This window comes from Rhinopithecus bieti, unplaced genomic scaffold, assembly GCF_001698545.2.
Source record: "Rhinopithecus bieti isolate Rb0 unplaced genomic scaffold, ASM169854v2 scaffold_60909, whole genome shotgun sequence".
Lineage (NCBI taxonomy): Eukaryota > Metazoa > Chordata > Mammalia > Primates > Cercopithecidae > Rhinopithecus > Rhinopithecus bieti.
In genome coordinates this window covers 601,523-619,720 of record NW_016823619.1, presented here as the reverse complement: position 1 = coordinate 619,720, position 18,198 = coordinate 601,523, and the positions used below count along the sequence as shown (strand labels likewise).

Genomic DNA, 18,198 nt, shown 5'->3' with positions numbered 1-18,198 from the left:
ACCTGGGAACATGGTAAGGGCTAAGGGGGACCTGAGAAGCCAAAACCTGAGAAGTACACGCTAAGGGCTAAGGAGTACCTGAGAACCAGGGAACATGCTAATGGCTAAAGAGAACCTGGGAACATACTAAAGGCTCCTGAGGCAGGAACAGGGACAGAGAAGACCAGCTGTGTATGTGAGCACCGACGACTTCACAGGGAACTTTGGGTGGCCATGAAGGTTGGATGTAAAACATAAGACGGGCCTGTCATTTGGAATCTTTTCCTTTAACAAACTGGGTGACAATCTAGAGTATCTCATATTATCGTGAGCCTCAGTCCAGCGTGTGCAAGTGGAGAAGGGAATAGCTACTAAGTGTAAAACATTTTTCTTCTTTTTGAAGTACAAAATCCATACATAGGAAGTTTTGACCTACTTCAAGCTGGATGACAGAGCAAAAGTCAATGTGCGAGTTAATTGCTACACCACCACACAGCATAATGATAAACACTCTCATTGCTATGACATATTGCAGTGTCACCAACAAGTCCCCAGGCATGGGCAGAGGCAAAGCAAAGATGAATATGACAATTTAAAGGTACATTTATGAGGCAGTTCCATCTGCATTGATTAGCAATTAGTGAGAAAAGCAGACAAAATACCAGAAAAGTAAATTAACTGCAGTTAAATTACACTCTGACAACATAGAACATGAAATTTCATCCATTAAAAAATGGCCAAGGAAACTATAGCCATGATTTGAGATGCAAAGAACTGCGAAGGCCTTGGTAATTTACAAGGCTATTACATCTGTATCAGTGTAACTTGAAAAGTGATATTGTTGGGCTGTGTCCCCACCCAAATCTCATCTTGAATTGTAGTTCTTATAATCTGCACGTGTCGTGGGAGGGACCCAGTGGGAGGTAATTGAATCATGGAGGTGACTGTCTCCATGCAGTTCTTACGATAGTGAGTGAGTTCTCACAGGATCTGATGGTTTTATAAGGGACTCTTTTCCCTTTGCTCCTTGCACTTCTCTCTCCTGCCACCTTGTGAAGAAGGGTGTGTTTGCTTCCCTTTCTGCTGTGATTGTAAGTTTCCTGAGACCTCCCCAGCCATGCTGAACTATGAGTCAAGTAAACCTCTCCTGTATAAATTACCCAGTCTCAGATATATCTTTATCAGCAGTGTGGGAACAAAGTAATACAAAAAGGCACTAGAAATAAAACCATGGTGTATTTATCAATTGAGATAATCAAGCAAAAATGGAATTTTTAAATAAGCCCCATGCAGGTATCACACACCTAATGTTAGTGATCTGTTCTTGAAAATCAACATCCCACATGGAAACAGTACCTGGAAACCTATTCCATTACTGTATGTGGGAAATTTATAGTGCGTTCCACATCCACTCAAGCCCCAGTGTATTTCCTAAAGTGTTTCTAAATCACAGTAAAGACCCATATACAAGTACCAGATGGTCATGTTTGGATAGAAGACACTTCTTCCTGATACCCAGAAGTGGAAATTGTTCTTAGCAAAGCGTGTGTTCTATTTGCAGTAATACTGCCTCACTCAGCAGCTGCAAAGTCTGAGCTGCACCTCCTTCAGGCTGTTGGGTGATGCCACAGCGCCGTGTTTGGAGACATACTGAGACTTTTTCTGAATATGATTTTGTTCAGAATGTAGCATCACATTCTGTGAAAGGAGATACACGTGCACACGTACACACACACATACATGTATATACATATATATGTATACAGGTGCTCCTTGACGTATATCTACCTCCTGTGCCTGCCTGGGGTGCCTGGGCTGTTGATGTCTTCGTTGTGGAGCTCTGCTGGGGATGATGTCCTTCAGCGTCTGTATTTCTAAGGGAGCCATAAGTCTACCTTTGTATTTGAAGGATATTTTCATGGGATATAGAATCTGGGTTAATTTTTTTTCTTTCACTACTTTAAAAATGTTTTCCATTGTCTTCTGGCCTGGAGCACTGCTCAAGGAGAAATCTATAGTTGCCTTTCCACTGGCATTGGGGGCGCTGGAGTCAAGTCCCCCAAGTTCCTCACTGGCCATGGGCAGGGCCCCAGGGGTTCCCGGGGAGCTACATCTCAGTTGTCTGGATGGCAGACTCTGTGGTTCTGAAGTCCGAGTGCAGGGTCTTGGGAAGACCCATCATGGGGAAGTGAAGAGATGAGTTTGGCTGAGGAGAGGTTGGACTCAGTGTGGTCACGACAGAGGCCTCTGGAGTCCTGACCCCTCCTCAGGGGCTAGGGACCAGTGTGGGATGCAGACCTCCCCCAATGGGGTATAAACATGGGTGAGGCAGATCCCCATGGTGGAGGGCCATTTTGGGAGGGGACACAGCTGTGTGGTGATGACACTTGCCCCTGGCTGCCTCAGGGACAGTGGTGCTTAGTGGACTGCCAGAGTTGACAAGACAGAGCTGAAGGTCTGGGGAAACCAAGGCAGCTTGCGTTCACAGGTCGGAGTATAAGAGAGAAGACTGCACAGAGAGCCCTGGAGATTTTCAGTCGTTGCTGAAGGTTTGGTAGATGACTGATGATTTTGTGTCTATGAGGGAAAATAGCCATCCAAAAAATGAGAGCAAACGGTACCTGACATTCGCACAGAGTGTGACCTAGTGCCTCTTCACACCTCTCAGACTTGCAAACCTCATAATTCCCAGATCATTGGGTAGAGTGCCCACAGAGTCTTGTCTCAGTAGTGGGGAGTAATTTCTCATAGATAATTGCTGCTCTGATTCTGCCAAACAAGATTTAGAAGTAAGACTTGAGAGGGTTGAACTGGTCCAAGCAACTTAACTGAATGCCAGAGCAAGGGTAAATAATATTTATTGGAATGCAAATATCCATCACCCAATAAGGTAAAATTCACAATGTGAATATATAGACATGGATTCTCTGGCATGAAAAGGAGCAGGAAAATGCAACTCATAGAATTCATCCGTGTAGACACATAACTGACACATAATAAGTAGCAGACAGGAAAAAACCATGAGTGGAGTGAACAGCAGATTAGACACTGTGGTAGAAAATATTAGTGAACTTGAAGACACAGCAATAGGAGCTCAGGAAACGAGGAAGGATAATTAAAAAAAATAAAGAACACCGGTGAGCTATGGGACACGTCTAAAGGCCAAATATATGTATAACTGGAGTCCCAAGGGGGGAGAGACAGGAACAGAAAAATCATTTGAAGAAATAATGACCAAAATTGTTTCAATATGATAAAAATGATAAACTCACAGATCCAGAAAGCTCAATGAGCTAAGAAAGAAACATGAAGACCGAGAAATATTGTAATCAAATTTCTCAAAACCTGTGATAAAAAGCCAACCTTAAAAGCAGACAGAGGGAAAAAAGGTACATTTCATAGAGAGATGAGATGATGAAGGCCACTGCAGGTTTTTCCTTGAGAATGCTCCATGCCAGAAGATGATGGAAAGCGTTTTTAAAGTACTGAAAGGAAAAAAAAATCAACCCAGAGTTCCATATCCCATGGAAGTATCCTTCAAATACAAAGGTAAAATTATGGCTGTTTCAGAAATACAGATGCTGAAGGATGTCATCCCCAGCAGAGCTCCATGGCCAGGGCTGGTAAAGCCGCCATTCCGGCGGGAGGGAAAGGTGCCAGTTGGAAACACACGAGAGAGCACTCGAAGGCAACTGCATCCATCGATAGATGGTATTTTCCTATCACTTAAATCACATTGAAAGAAGTTGATTGTTTAAACAAAAATGATGAAAGTGTATTGTGAGGTTGATAACACAGCTGTCGACAGAATTCACGTCAACACCTGCATCAGAGTTGGAGGGAGACTTGCAAGTATCTATTTAAGCCTCCTATTTCATATGTTAAGTGGTGTGAGGTCACTTGGAGGCAACCTGTGGTCAAACATGACTCTTACACACTAGCCGTAATTCTGTCTTCTTGCCCTAACAAGGATCTAGAGTTAGGTGTTGAGAAGGCCACGGTGGAGCCATGCCCCAGGGCTCTGAGGCAGCCAGTGCCTGGGCTCTCAGGAAAGTGCCTGCCTTCAGCTTGAACCTAGCTTCTCCCTGGCCTGAGAGAAGCAGATGGCAGCCGACCGTACCTGCAAAGCCTGTTATGAGGGAGGCCTGAGTCTTGTGCTGGCAGTGGGGCATGGCACAGGGGCCTGTGGCATCTGGACCGTCCACTGCAGCACAATTCGGACCTGAAGTGATGGGTCATCACTGAGCATGAATCTCAGGGGGAAGGGGATTTGGGAGCATTGCTGGGCAGCAGGCTCACGGAGGGCCCTGCTCTTGTCTGTGGGCAGCAGAGCCGAGCAGCAAGGCCCCCACACTGGCCCATCTTTTTAATGGTGATGCCCATTCTTTTATAGACATAAATGAGGCACTCAATTAATTATAAAAACTAAAAATAATCAGAATTGAAAGCTCTTTGGTCTGTGTCTAAACTCCATGTCTATGAAATCTTTGCATTTTATTAGAAGCATGGTGTGTGCGTGCACACACACACGCACTCACATAGACATGCACACACACGCACAAACACACACATTCACACATTCTCATACACTTACACACCCCTCACACACTCACACACAACCTCACACACACATTCACACACTCACACACACAACTCACGCACACACGCGCACACACACTCTTTTTGTTCTTTTTTTGAAACAAGGTCTTCCTCTGTTGCCTGGGGCTGGAGCACAGCGACACCATTGTAGCTCACTACAGCCTCAAGTTCCTGGGCTCTAGTGACCCTCCTGCCTCCACTTCCCAAAGTGCCGGGATTATATAGCGGATTATACCCCCATGCCAGCCTCACTATATATATATATATTTTTTTTTGAGGTGGGGCCTTGATGGAAGGTGGGGGTGGGGGGGGTTGTAGTCACTCACACAGGTGTTCTTAATCCTGGCTGGTAGAGGCATCTCCTGTGGGAATTCTCTTCCTCATTTAGGAGCATGCTCTGGGCCCTTTTGGTCATATGCAAAAAGCAAAGGCCTCCGTGGGGGCTGTGAAGCTCTGGGCGGCTGAGTCCTGGGCGTGGAGGCCAGCGGCAGAGTCTGCGGATGAGCTGGCAGGTGGGGAGGCCATGCCCATCGTGTTCCGGGCTGAGACGCTGCCCCATGGCTCAGACAAGCTCTCAGCCGCAGCTGAGGGTAAAGGGGGACAGGGCGCAGGCTCGGGGGGCCACGGACGTCCTCCCACCATGCTCAGGCCTCCACCAGGGCTGCACGTGGGCCAGTGGGGAGTCCTGACTCTGTCTCCAGCTTGGACTTAGCTTCTCCCTGGCCTGAGAGAAGCAGATGGCAGCCGACCGCACCTGCAAAGCCTGTTATGAGGGAGGCCTGAGTCCTGTGCTGGCAGTGGGGCATGAGCTGCAGAACAGTGGGGATGAGCTTGGGCGTTACTGCCACTTTCCCAGTGAATCTCCCTGGCTCTGCTCTTCCTTTCCATGTGGCTGCATAAGCTGGTGATGGGGGCCCCGCTGGGAAGTGGCCACTCTCTCAGGGACTCAGCATCATTAGCGGGGGCCACATGTGGCTGACATGTCCAGCTGCCTCCTGGATTTTATACCTTTAGCACACAGCAGTGCCGTGGGGCCCCTGCCAGCCGTGCCTGGTTCTTGGCCTTGTCCTCGCCAGCCCTACATCTGCTGCCCTCAGCAGCATGGGCACCACGTGTGTCAGCCCGCAGGAAGTGTCTTATGTGTTTGTCCTAGCCTCAGGCATCCCTGCCCTGCGTGGTCTGTGTGCATCACTGTTTAACAGCAGGGACTGCAGTGGAGGGGTCGAGAGCACTTCACGGACGTCCCGAGGCTGCAGCGAAGTATATCAACCTGAGGCCTAAAACAATGCACATTTATGAGGCGAGAACCTGGTTCCCGCCTTTTCCAGCTTCTGGGCTGCCTTCCTTGGTCTACCCACAAACCCAGCAGAAGCTGTGCCAAGCCTCGGGCCCCCCATGTCTACCCGGCCTTCCGCTGCCTCTGCCTCCTGGAGAATTCTTGCTGAACCTGTAGCCAGCGCCTACAGCTTCCTCCCTTTCTCCCCTCCCCTTGTTTCCTGCGTGTTACTTTTACTCCCTGTCTTCAGCTCTGAGGGGTCATTCGTCCATCCCACAACCACGAGGCAGGTGCTGTTAGCCATCCTCATCCAGACACAGGCTCGGGGGTCCGGGAGAAGTTCAAACTTATGGTCACGGAGCAGCAAGGCCAGGCCGGCCACCGAGCCGGGCTTCCGGCCCCCTCGCATGCACCCAGACACCACAGGGGACAGGGCAGCTCCATGGACCAGCAAACATGCAGTTGATGTCTGGTTTCTTTTGCTTTTTCAGGCCCTCAAAACACAGCATTGGCAGTGAGAGGAGGTACAGTCGGGAGGGCGGCGCTGCCCTGGCCAAGGCCTTCCGACGCCACCTGCCCTTCCTGGAGGCCCTGTCCCAGGCCCCAGCTTCAGATGTGCTCGCCAGGACCCAGACGGCGCAGGACAGACCCCGTGCTGAGGTGACCCTTCCGCTTCCTCCCCGGGCCGGGGTTGGCTTTTCCTCTAGGGCGTGGGTACCTGGACGTGTTTCCTCTGGGCTTCACGCCTGTGTCCCGGGCCAGTGGCTTCACGCCTGTGTCCCGGGCCAGTGGGCAACCTGGGAACAGGGCTTCGGTGTTCCTGGGGCTCCTTAAGCAACATCTGCCCCCAGTCCAGCCCCCCCCCTCCCCCGCCGCAAATGCTTCGTCCTCAGGCTGAGGCTCTGTAGGATCTTTCTTGGGACAAAGTGTGACTCCAGAAAGCCCACCATTTAAACCACAGATGCACACCAGGGAGGTAGAGGAGGTAGGTGGCTGCTCTTCACCCTTTGGGAAGGGACCTGGGACAGCAGTGGACACTGCAACCCGACTGAGGGAGACCAAGGGACCCTGAACGTGGCTGGAATTAGGGGCACCAGGTGCAACTACTGCGTCTGAGGAAAGTTCCTGCTCCCCAGCAAGCCCGCCCCGGGGGGCAGCCCAGGGCAGCATAAGGGCTCTGTCTGCCTGTGGGCATGAGGGTCTCGCACCTAAACACAAGCTGATGCCCTGGGCACAGACAGCCCAGACAGGCTTGGAGGCGAACCCCAGGAGTGTTTATGCAGGGCCAGTGGGAGCTGCAAGGACCCACATCGCAGAGCCCTCCGATGCCCTTCAACATGCAAAGCCCACTCAACATTTTAAGGACACGGAATTAGGAATCTCAGTAAACTTTGTAAATGGAAAAGCAGGCATGATTTTTATGACGACTTGTTAGGCCAGGGTTCACAGGTCCTGCATTGCCTGGAAGGAGGGAGGGACAAGAGCTGCAGAAATCACCTTCGGAGGCCACAGCCCGGCCAGCTCCCTGGGATAGGATTTTGGACCAGGTGTTGAAGCCCAGGATGGCCCTGGGGACCTTGGGGGTTTGTTGGTGATGCTCACACACTCTTTTTCTGCCAAATGTTAGTTACATCACCTCTAATTTGACACACTTTCCTTTTTAAGACGGAAGCTGTGCTGGTGTGAGACAGGACAGTCTGAGGACCTTCTGCTTCTCTTGGACTCCACTGAGGTCTCACCAGGAGCTGTGGCCCTGGGATGTGTGTGGGAAGCAGTGTGGGCCCAGTTTCTATTATGTTCCTGCCATTGAGCCATTGAAATGACTTAAGTTAACTCTGGGCAACCCCCACAGACCTTGAAAGGTAGAGTCCTCCCAGAGGACGTGTGGCTGCTAGGCTCAATCCCAGGCCAGCTTAGGGGCTTGCTGGAACCTTGCTCCAAGTGTGGGAACCACAGGGTGAGTTTCCACAGAAGGTGGCCCCACAAGGCGGCATGTTCGGTGCATGCAGGTGAGGAAGTTGAGGCACTTTTACATCTTAGCAGGTGGTACCTGGGGAAGGCCTGGCCTTGGCCCCATGGTTCTCTGAAGCCCTTCCGAGGGCAGCTCCTGGGCAGCCGTCTTTGCTGTGGCCTTGCCTCTGCTCAGGAGGATGTCACAATAATGCTTGAATGCAGAAGCCAGGCTGTCCACAGCCGCCAAACAGAGCCCTGATGCTGGCCCAGAGCCATGCAGGGGCCATGGTGTGCCAGACCCACAGGTCACAGTTGAGAGGCTGCTCAAGGGGGGCCCAGTGGCACCTGGGCCATATTTGTGTTTTTCCTGATCACGAACTGTGTTTCCTCTTTGGTCGAAATCACCCCTCGTGGTGGAGGCTGGGGGCCTTCAGACCTCGTGGAAATACAGGGTCACGGGGCGCTGCGGGCCCCAGGTCTCCCTCTAGGGTTAGGCTCACAATGAGAGGCCAATCCCAGCCCTGCTCTGTGCCAGGCCCACCTCCCATCAGGACCACTGGCTGACCTGAGAAACATTCCCTAAAGCCTTTCCAGGAGCCTGCGGGAGCCTTTCTATGTGTGAGCCTAACCCTAGAGGGTCTGGTCCACTTAAGGCTATTCTAAACATGCTAAATTTAAATTTTTTATTCATTAACTGAGACCAACTAAGCACCTTTGGTGCACTGGACATCCTGCTGGATTTTGTGGGTGCAGAAGGTGGATTTCATGCAGCTCTGTCCTTGGGTCAGAGACTCCTCCACCCACTGCTCTGGGGCCAAGGGGCTGCTCAGCTTCTGTGCCCCCCGAGTCCTCAGCTGTAAACGAGGGGTAGTGGCCCTGCAGGGTCATGAGAGCCACTTGTGAAGCCTCTCATGGAGTGCCCAGTCAGTAGCTGTAACCATAACTATCGTTGATAAAATAATCTTTGAAAAATGAAATGGAAATTAGGTCGAGAGTCTGAAACTGGGCTCAGTGGAAGTCTCTGACTCTGATGAGGGGAATCAGAGGGCACCGGCATCCTGGCAAACACATTCCCTCGGCATGCCTGCGCCTCGGCACTGCAGAGCAGGTCTCAGCATAGCACGATGGAAACTGGCATTTCTCCCACTCTCTTGAGCGTTGGCAATTTAGCACCTCCAGCTCTGAAATGATTGCTTTGTGCTCCTCCTCTGCCCTGTTGCGTCTTTATCGGAAGGGCTGTGGGGCCCCGTGCTGTGCCTCCGCTGCCGCTGTGAGATTTCAGGTTTCTGTAACGGGGCCGTCACGTCACGTCCCCAGACGCTGGAAGTGAACAATCAGTAAAGTAACCCCCGTGCAGTCCATAGATGGTTTTAGTAAAATACGAGGGAAAGGTGAGGCGTCATTAAAAGTTTCAGAGACTTGGAAGTTCGAGTGAAAGGAAATCGGTTGACACTTTTCCGTGAAGCGGTTTCCCGTCTTTTCCCCGTGACTTGACGGTGGCATGCTCACCTAGACTGACGTCCAAGGGCCTTCTTTACGGGCTTCAGAATAGAGAAAGGCAGGAGCGTAGCCTTGGAGGCTCACCCTCCGTGCCTCAGACGGGCCAGTGAGCGGGGCGTCACCTGCAAACAGCATTGAGTTTCATTCAATGGGAGCCTCAGTTGTTCCATTTTGAACCCATCATCATGCCCCTCCTTGAGTTTCAGTTATTTTATTAAATAGCCCCAGCACTAAAATAAAAGAGTCAGAGTTAGAATGGAATTTGCTTGTGGGACAAGGCACAGCATAGATTCTAGTCGAGGGTAAACTGAGTGCCTGAGACACTCCCCTGTCCTCAGCAGCCAGACGTGAGGTCGGCCACGCAGCAGCGACATCCATGCATTAGAAACAAACTGTAGCAAGTCGCAGAAACTTACCGAGCGTGAAGGTCTTTGGTAGACATTGAGCAATTCGTGCTGTGAACCATTGGGAGGTATGGTAGTGATGCCCTGTGAGTTGGCTCATAGCAGCTCCTGGGGAATGAAAGCTCCTGCCACAGACGGGATGCCTTCCTAGGAGAAGCACAGTGTGCTGCATGTCCTGGGACGCTCTCCAGGTGCTCAGTGGCTCTGCCGGACTCAGCAGCTCAGTGCTCATCAGGCCGGGTCACACTAACCAGTCGTATTTACTGAAGTCTTTCCATTCCTGACTTACTGCATTAGGATTCCAGCCACCAGCATTCTCCACGTATGCCCCAGGGTGCTCTCAAAGCAGCCTTCCCCATACAGGGGCGAGCGTGGCGGCCTTCCCCATACCGAGTCGAGCGTGGTGGCCTTCCCCATACCAGGGCCAGCGTGGCGGCCTTCCCCATGCAGCGGGCGAGCGTGGCGGCTGCCTCTGCACTAGAACATCCCTTCCGTTGGGAGCTTGTGACGGTCCATTTGGGGCTGATCTCTTGGGGTGCACCCCCGGCTCTGCCACTCCCCAGGGCCGCTGGGTGCATGGGAGAGGAGCATCTTCCACCACTGCCCCCATCTGGCCTGCTCTCCATTGCAAGAAACAGGAATGGGAGAGGGGCGTGGGCACCCGTCATGTCAAATATTCCACCAGCAGCCAGGGTCCACCTTCTGATAAGTTTGGCTCTGTCACCTTGGAACCTCCCACACACCGTGGTCGGCCTCGCAGTGCTGGTCTCTACCGTTCCTCAGCATAATTCTCAGGAAGTCATTCTTTCCCCCTCGGAGGTGTCGCAGTTTGAATTAATGAGTTCCGTGGTCATTCTGGCACACAGACATTTTGCACAGCCATCAAACGGTTATTCAGAAAATGAGCACTTGGTGGCATTTTGGCTTAGGTATTTTTCTTCTTTGTTAAGATAGATGCTTCTCGGTATTTAAAAAAATGCATGAAAACCCAGAACTCATTTTCTTTTCTGTCCAGTGTTTAAATGAGGAGAAAGCTGTTAGTCATCTCACTAATGAACAAAGACTGAATAAGCCCAGGAAGTGCGCGACCGGAGGCTGTAGTGTTGCCGGGCAGATTTTGCTACCCCGTGAATATAGGGACTTAGAGATCTGGGCCACGGCTTCTCCCCGCCTCTCTCAGCTGATGAAATATTTTAATTGGAAATTTAAGCTTTATATACTGATGATCTTTCAAGGTACAATCAACTTCCTGTGAATTATTTTATAAATCATTGTTTTCTATGTATCCGTCATCAAAAGTGATGGAGAAGTGTCCTAAACATATTGCCTTTCGGGGCCTTCATGCCGGTGGCGTCATAACAGAAGCCACTGGGAATAAAATCGTGCTCTTTCTCTTTGTTCATTAGCGAGATGACTCAGAGCTTTCTCCTCGTTTAAACACTAATTGAGCGCTTATTGATCTCTAAATCAAGGTGTCGTTATGACTTCTGCATTGTTAGGGTGGTAATGCTTCCTGTTTTATTGACTATGGTGGCACCGGCTCACAGTCCTTGTACTCATCATGCAGAACACCATAAATTCCCTGTCCACTCTGTGTTACTGAGGAGGTTTAATCAGAAATTCATTGCTTACCGATACCATTAACTAGCAGATTTATTTTGGAAATGTTTAAAAAACATATTTAACATACAAGAAATGGTGCTGGGTTAAGGAAATGGTTAAGGAAAGTTAGTTTCTGCCCTTTAGGATTTTACAGTTTTACTGGGTAGGAGGGAGAAAACAAACAAGCAAAAAATACAGTTAAAAATTTAAAGCAAGTTCTGTGATGCAGGGAACACAGAAAGTAAAGGCGCACTCATGCCAGAGGGAGCAGGTGGCCCAGGCGGGCTTCTGACAGAGGGGGCAGGTGGGCCCAGGCGTGGTCATGCCAGAGGGGGCAGGTGGCCCAGGCGGGCTTCTGACAGAGGGGGCAGGTGGCCCAGGCGGGCTTCCGAGAGGACGGCCTTGGAGGACGATCAGGAGGCACCTCCTGCAGGTGTACGATGTACGTAGGGTGCAGAGTGTCAGGAGCCCGTTCCCCTCCCACCTCAGCCACATGAGTGAGCCCCAGGAGAAATGTGCCAGNAGGCGTGGTCATGCCAGAGGGGCAGGTGGCCCAGGCGGGCTTCTGACAGAGGGGCAGGTGGCCCAGGCGGGCTTCCGAGAGGACGGCCTTGGAGGACGATCAGGAGGCACCTCCTGCAGGTGTACGATGTACGTAGGGTGCAGAGTGTCAGGAGCCCGTTCCCCTCCCACCTCAGCCACATGAGTGAGCCCCAGGAGAAATGTGCCAGAGCTGAGCACACAGGAAAAGAGGATGAACTGCATTCAGAAAGGAATGGATGAACCCATTCCAGGGAGAGGACTGCATTCAGAAAGTGATGAACTCACACCAGGGAGAGGAGACCACAGCTTCTTTCATGCGCATTGGAATGGAAGAAGTGAGAGCCAGTCACAGGAAGCGGGGAGAATTCGGCCTAAATTTTAAGAAGCACTTTGAGAGACAGGCTGCACAGAGTGAGTGTCTGCACCCCCACCTCTTTCCTGTGGGCTTTCACTGAGGACGTGAGTTGGGGCACCAGGGATGGAGGAGGGAGGGGGCTGGGAGAAATCCTGCCAAGGAGTGCCAGGCCTCTACAGTGTGTACCAGGGTGGCCTTCTGAAGGCTGGGGGCAAGAAAGCATGGTGGAAATTCATCTGTTGCATCTTTCTAAGGATGCAGAAAGCCAGGGTGGGACCAAGAGGGAAGAGAAGCTTCAGAAACTCACAAACTGACACTTGGACCATAAAGCAGAGAGAGCTCCCCTGAGGTTGAGAAACCTGGTGGCTGAGTGCAGAGCATAAAGGGATCTCGAGTCTCACTGGAGCCCAGACCCAAGCACAGGCAAAGAAGGCAACTGAGACCCAAAGGATGGAAAATGTGTACCATGGAAACTCGAAAGGCAGGAAAGCTGGCAGGGCCATGTTAATATTAGACAGAGTGGACTTCAAGACTAATCGTGTTATTCATGATAGAGACACTCTGTGATGACTAAATGGCCAATTCATCAAGATGCTGTAGAAAAATTTTATGAACCAATTTCAGAGCTTCAAATACATAAAGGAAACGTAAGAGAATAGTAAAGACAGAAACATATAAGTCCATCATGAGCATTAGTGACTGAAACTCTCCTCTCTCAGTAACTGATTAGACAAATAGATAAAATATCAGTAAGGATAGAGAAGATTTAAACCACAACATTAACCAATATAAGCTAAGTGATGTTTATAGAATGACATACCTAAAAACTACTAAACACTCATTCTCTTTAAGTATATTACATAGAATATTTCCCAAACTAGATCAAATGCTGGCCATAAAATAGGTCTCAATAAATGTCAACAGATCAAAATCATACAGAGAAAGATTTTAAAAGAAAACTGCAGATTATTATTCTTCAGAAATATAGAAACAAAATTCTAAACAATTTTATCAAATTCAACAATATATAAAAAAGAATACTGCATCATAATCAAGGCAGATTTATCCCAGATATACAGGGTATGTCAAACATTTGAACATCAACCAACATAACTCACCATAGTAACGAGGAAAAGAAACACTATGTGATGGTCTCAGTAGATACTGGAAAAAGCACTTGACAAAACCCAGCATTCATCCTTGATGGAAACCTCCATCTAAGATTACACCAAACGGCAAAGGGCTGAATGCTTTCCACTTATAATTAGACAAGGATGTCTGCTCTTACCTCTTCTATCCAACATTGCATTGAAGATCTTTTTTTTTTTCTTTTGAGATGGAATTTCATTCTGCTTGCCCAGGCTGAAGTGCAGTGGCACGATCTCGGCTCACAGAAACCTCTGCCTCCTGGGTTCAAGTGTTGCTCCTGCCTCAGTCTCCCAAGTAGCTGGGATTACAGGCACCCGCCACCATGCCCACCTAATTTTCGCATTTTTAGTTGAGACTAGGTTTCACCATGTTGGCCAGGCTGGTCTCGAACTCCTGACCTCAGGTGATCCACCTGCCTGTGGCATTGAAGATCTTAGCCAGTGCAATAAAACAAGAAGAAATGAGAGGCATTCAGATTACATGATAACGTTTGTCAAAAATTTGGTGGAAGCTACAGAAAAACTACGAAAACTAGTAAATATAGCAATGCTGTAGAGTGCAAAATCAGCACACAAAAATTAATTTAGTTCTGTGTACTAACAACAATTAAATATGAATTTAAAAATATTTATAGTAGCATAAAAATTATGAAATAATTAAGGTTGAATCTAAAATATGTGTAAGACAATGTACAACCAAAACTACAATACATTGATTAGAATAATTAAATAAGACAAATTAATGGCAATATATGCATGGTCATGTGTCTAAAGACTCAATAGTGTTAAGGTGGAAATTACCTCCAAATTGGTATTGATATGACACAAAAACACAATCCTTAAAAAAATTGATAACTAGAACTTTGTCAAAATTTAAAAATTTTCTTCTTCAAAAGAAGACACTTCTTTGAAAGACACACAAAAGAATGAAAAGCCACAGACTTAGAAAATACTTGCAAATAGTACTTTTACGATTAAAAAAAGAATTTCAGAATGTGTAAAATCTCTAAAACTAAAATAAAAGCAGCACATTAAAAATTGACATCTTTTTTTCCAAGACAGTGGATTGGAAGCAGTGTTAGCATGCCTCTCCCACTTGGAAAGACAAAATAGTGTGTAAAGATTCACACCCCGAACTTTTTTCCAAGCAGCAACACCAGAACTTGACAGGAAAACGGAAAGAAACCACAGAACCGTTGAAAGCAGTGGCAGGCTGCAGCCGACACTGTGAACTAAGGGGAGAACTGGAAGCCCCACGGTGTGAGGGGGAGACACTGCCTCTGAGACGAGCACCCCCACTGGGGAATTCAGCCCATGGGGGTGGGACCTTAACCCAGTGCTGGAACTGATTTAGGGAGCAGTGGAGAATATAAAGTAGGAGAAGCAGCAGGAAGATCCCTGTGTGCATTCCCAGTCTCCAGCATGGATTGGGGAAGCCATCCTGCCTCACAGGGGACCTTGTGGAAGTCTGCCCGCTGACTCAGGCAGGGGCCACAGGTTGAGAGAAGCTCTCAACTAAAATTTGCAATCTAATCTCGAATAGGGACAAAATTCCTTGGCCATAACTAAGCAGGGAGTGGGAAGCACGCTGCAGCCACAAGCACAGGATCTGGAACCTGGCTTTGCTACTGGACTGGGATAGATGTGACCTGAAAGCCACACTTCCTGTCTCCATGATGATTGGGACAGTATCTCACATCTCAATATTAGTGTTGAATGTAAATGGCCTAAATGCTTCATTTAAAAGATAACAGATTGGCAGAATGGATAAAAAGACACAAGCCAAATATCTGCTATCTTCAACAGATTCACCTAACACATAAAGATGCATATAAAGTTAAGGTAAAAGGGTAGTAAAAGATATTCAATGCAAATGGAAACTGAAAGTGAGCAGGAGCATTCTTATATCAGATAAAACAGACTTTAAAGCAGCAACAGTAAAAAGAGACAGAGAAGGTCATTAAATAATGATAAAAGGGCCAATCCAACAAGAAGATATTACAATTCTAAATGTATATGCACCAAATGCTGGAGCCCTCGGATTCATAAAACAATTACTGCTAGATGTAAGAAGTGAGATAGGTAGCAACATGCCAACACTGGGGAACCTCAATACTCAACTGACAGTACTGGACAGATCATTGAAACAGAAAGTCAACAAGGAAACATGGACTTAATCTACACTCTGGAACAAATGGACCTAACAGATATTTACAGAACATTCTAACCAAGAACTGCAGAATATACATTCTCCTCATGAGCATATGGAACATTCTCCAAAATAGACTAGATGAAGAAAATGTGGTGCATATACACCATGGAATACTATTCAGCCATAAAAAGGAATGAGATAATGTCCTTTGCAGGGACGTGGATGAAGCTGGAAGCCATCATCCTCAATAAACTAACACGGGAAAAGAAAACCAAACACTGCATGTTCTCACTTATAAGTGGGAGTTGAACAGTAAAAACACATGGACACAGGGAGGGAAAAAACACACACCAGGGCCTGTTGAGGGGTGAGGGGAGAGGGGAGGGAACTTAGAAGACAAGTCAATAGGTGCAGCAAACCACCATGTCACACGTATACCTATGTAACAAACCTGCACGTTCTGCACATGTATCCCATCTTTTAGAAGAAAAGTAATGAAACAAAAAAAGACCATATACTAGGCTACAAGACAAGTCTCAATACATTTTTTAAAATTAAAATTATATCAAGTATCTTCTCAGACTGCAGTGGAATAAAACTAGAAATTCACTCCAACAGGAATTTTTTTAACTATACAAATACATGGAAATCAAAAAATATGCTCCTCAATGATTTTTGGGTTAACAATGAAATCAAGATGGAAGTTTACAAATTGTTTGAAATGAATGATAATAGTGACACAAGTTATTGGGATACAGCAAAAGCAATGCTAAGAGGTAAGTCTACAATGCTAAATGCCTACATCAGAAAGTCTGAAAGAGCCTAAATGGACAACCTAATGTCACACATCAAGTAACTAGAGAAATACGAACAAACTAAACCCAAAGCTAGAAGAATACAAGAAAGAACAAAGATCAGAGCAGAAGCTAAATCAACTGGAAAGAAAGAAAGAAATAGAAAAGATTCAGTGAAACAAAAAATTGGTTTTGTGAAAATATAAATAAAATATAAATAAAATTGATGGACCATTAGCAAGATTAATCAAGAAATGAAGAGTGAAGATTCAAAGAAGCTCAATTACACCACAGAAATACAAAAGATCATTCAAGACTCCTATGAACACCTCTATGCACACAAACTAGAAAATCTAGAAGAAATGAATACACGAATATATTCCTGCAAGCATACAACCCTCCTAGATTAAATTAGGAAGAAATAGAAACCATGAACAGACCAATAATAAGCAGTGAGATTGAATCAGTAACTTAATTGCCAACAACAACAAAAAAAGCCCAGGACCAGATGGATTCACAGCTGAATTATACCAGACACTCAAAGAATTGGTACCAATTCTACTGAAACTACTCCAAAAGATCAGGAAAGAGAGAATCCTCCCTAACTAAGAAACCAGGATCACTCTGATACTAAAATCAGGGATAAAATAATGAACAAAAGCAAACTATAGACCAATACCCCCGATGAACATAGATGCAAAAGTCTTCAACGAAATACTAGCTAACTGTACCCAACAGCACATCAAAAAGATAATACACCATGATCAGGTGGGTTTCATCCCAGGGATGTAGGGATGGTTTAACACATGCAAGTCAATAAATGTGATATATCACATAAACACTTAAAAACAAACACCGTATGATCATCTCAATAGATGCAGAAAAAGCATTTGATAAAACCCAGCATCATTTCATGATAAAAACTCTCAACAAACTCGGCATAGAAGGGACTTACTTCAAAATAATAAAAGCTATAACATGACAACCCCACAACCAACATAATACGGAATGGGGAAAACTTGAAAGCATTCCCCCTGAGAACTGAAAGAAGACAACTTCTATTCAACATAGTACTGGAAGTCCTAGCCAGAGCAGTCAGAAAACAGAAGGAAATAAAGGGCATCCAAACTGGAAAAGAGGAAGTCAAACTATTGCTGTTTGCCAATAATGTGATCAGATGCCTACAAAACCCTAAAGACTCCTCCAAAAGACTCCTAGATTTGATCAATGAATTCAGGAAAGTCTCAGGCTACAAAATCAGTGTACACAAATCAGTAGCACCGCTATATACCAACAATGACCAAGCTGACAATCAAATCAAGAACTCAATCCACTTTACAAGGCTTCAAAAAATAAATAAAATACCTATCAATACGCTTAACCAAGGAGGTGAAAGATCTCTATAAGGAGAACTACAAGACATTGCTGAAATATATTGTAGATGACACAAACAAATGGAAACACATCCCATGCTTATGGATTGAAAGAATTTCATGAAAATGGCCACACTGCCCAAAGCAAACTACACATTTAATGAAATTCCTATCAGAATACCAACATTATTTGCATACAGCCCCCCAAAATAGCCCAAATAGCCAAAGCAATCCTAAACAAAAAGAACAGATCTGGAGGCATCACATTACCTGACTCCAAACTATACTACAAGGCTAGAGTTACCAAAACAGCATGGTACTTGTAGAAAAGTAGACACATAGACCAATGGAACAGAATAAAGAACCCAGAAACAAACCCAAACACTTACAACCAACTGATCTTTGACAAAGCATACAAAAGCATAAACTGGGGAAAGGACACCTGTTTGATAAATGGTTTTGGGAAAACTGGATAGCCTCATGTAGAAGAATGAAACTGGATCTCTATTGATGCAGGGTA

The 18,198-nt window shown here is 46.9% G+C and overlaps 1 protein-coding gene across 1 annotated transcript in view; it reads left to right on the top strand.

Annotated features, from left to right (window-relative positions):
- The window catches only part of PTPRN2 (protein tyrosine phosphatase receptor type N2), a 719,533-nt gene that overhangs the window by 137,211 nt on the left and 564,124 nt on the right, over positions 1-18,198 (top strand). Inside the window, exon 4 of the mRNA XM_017861671.1 lies at positions 6,346-6,514. Coding sequence (XP_017717160.1) covers positions 6,346-6,514 — 169 coding nt within the window. The remainder of the gene's footprint in view (positions 1-6,345; positions 6,515-18,198) is intronic.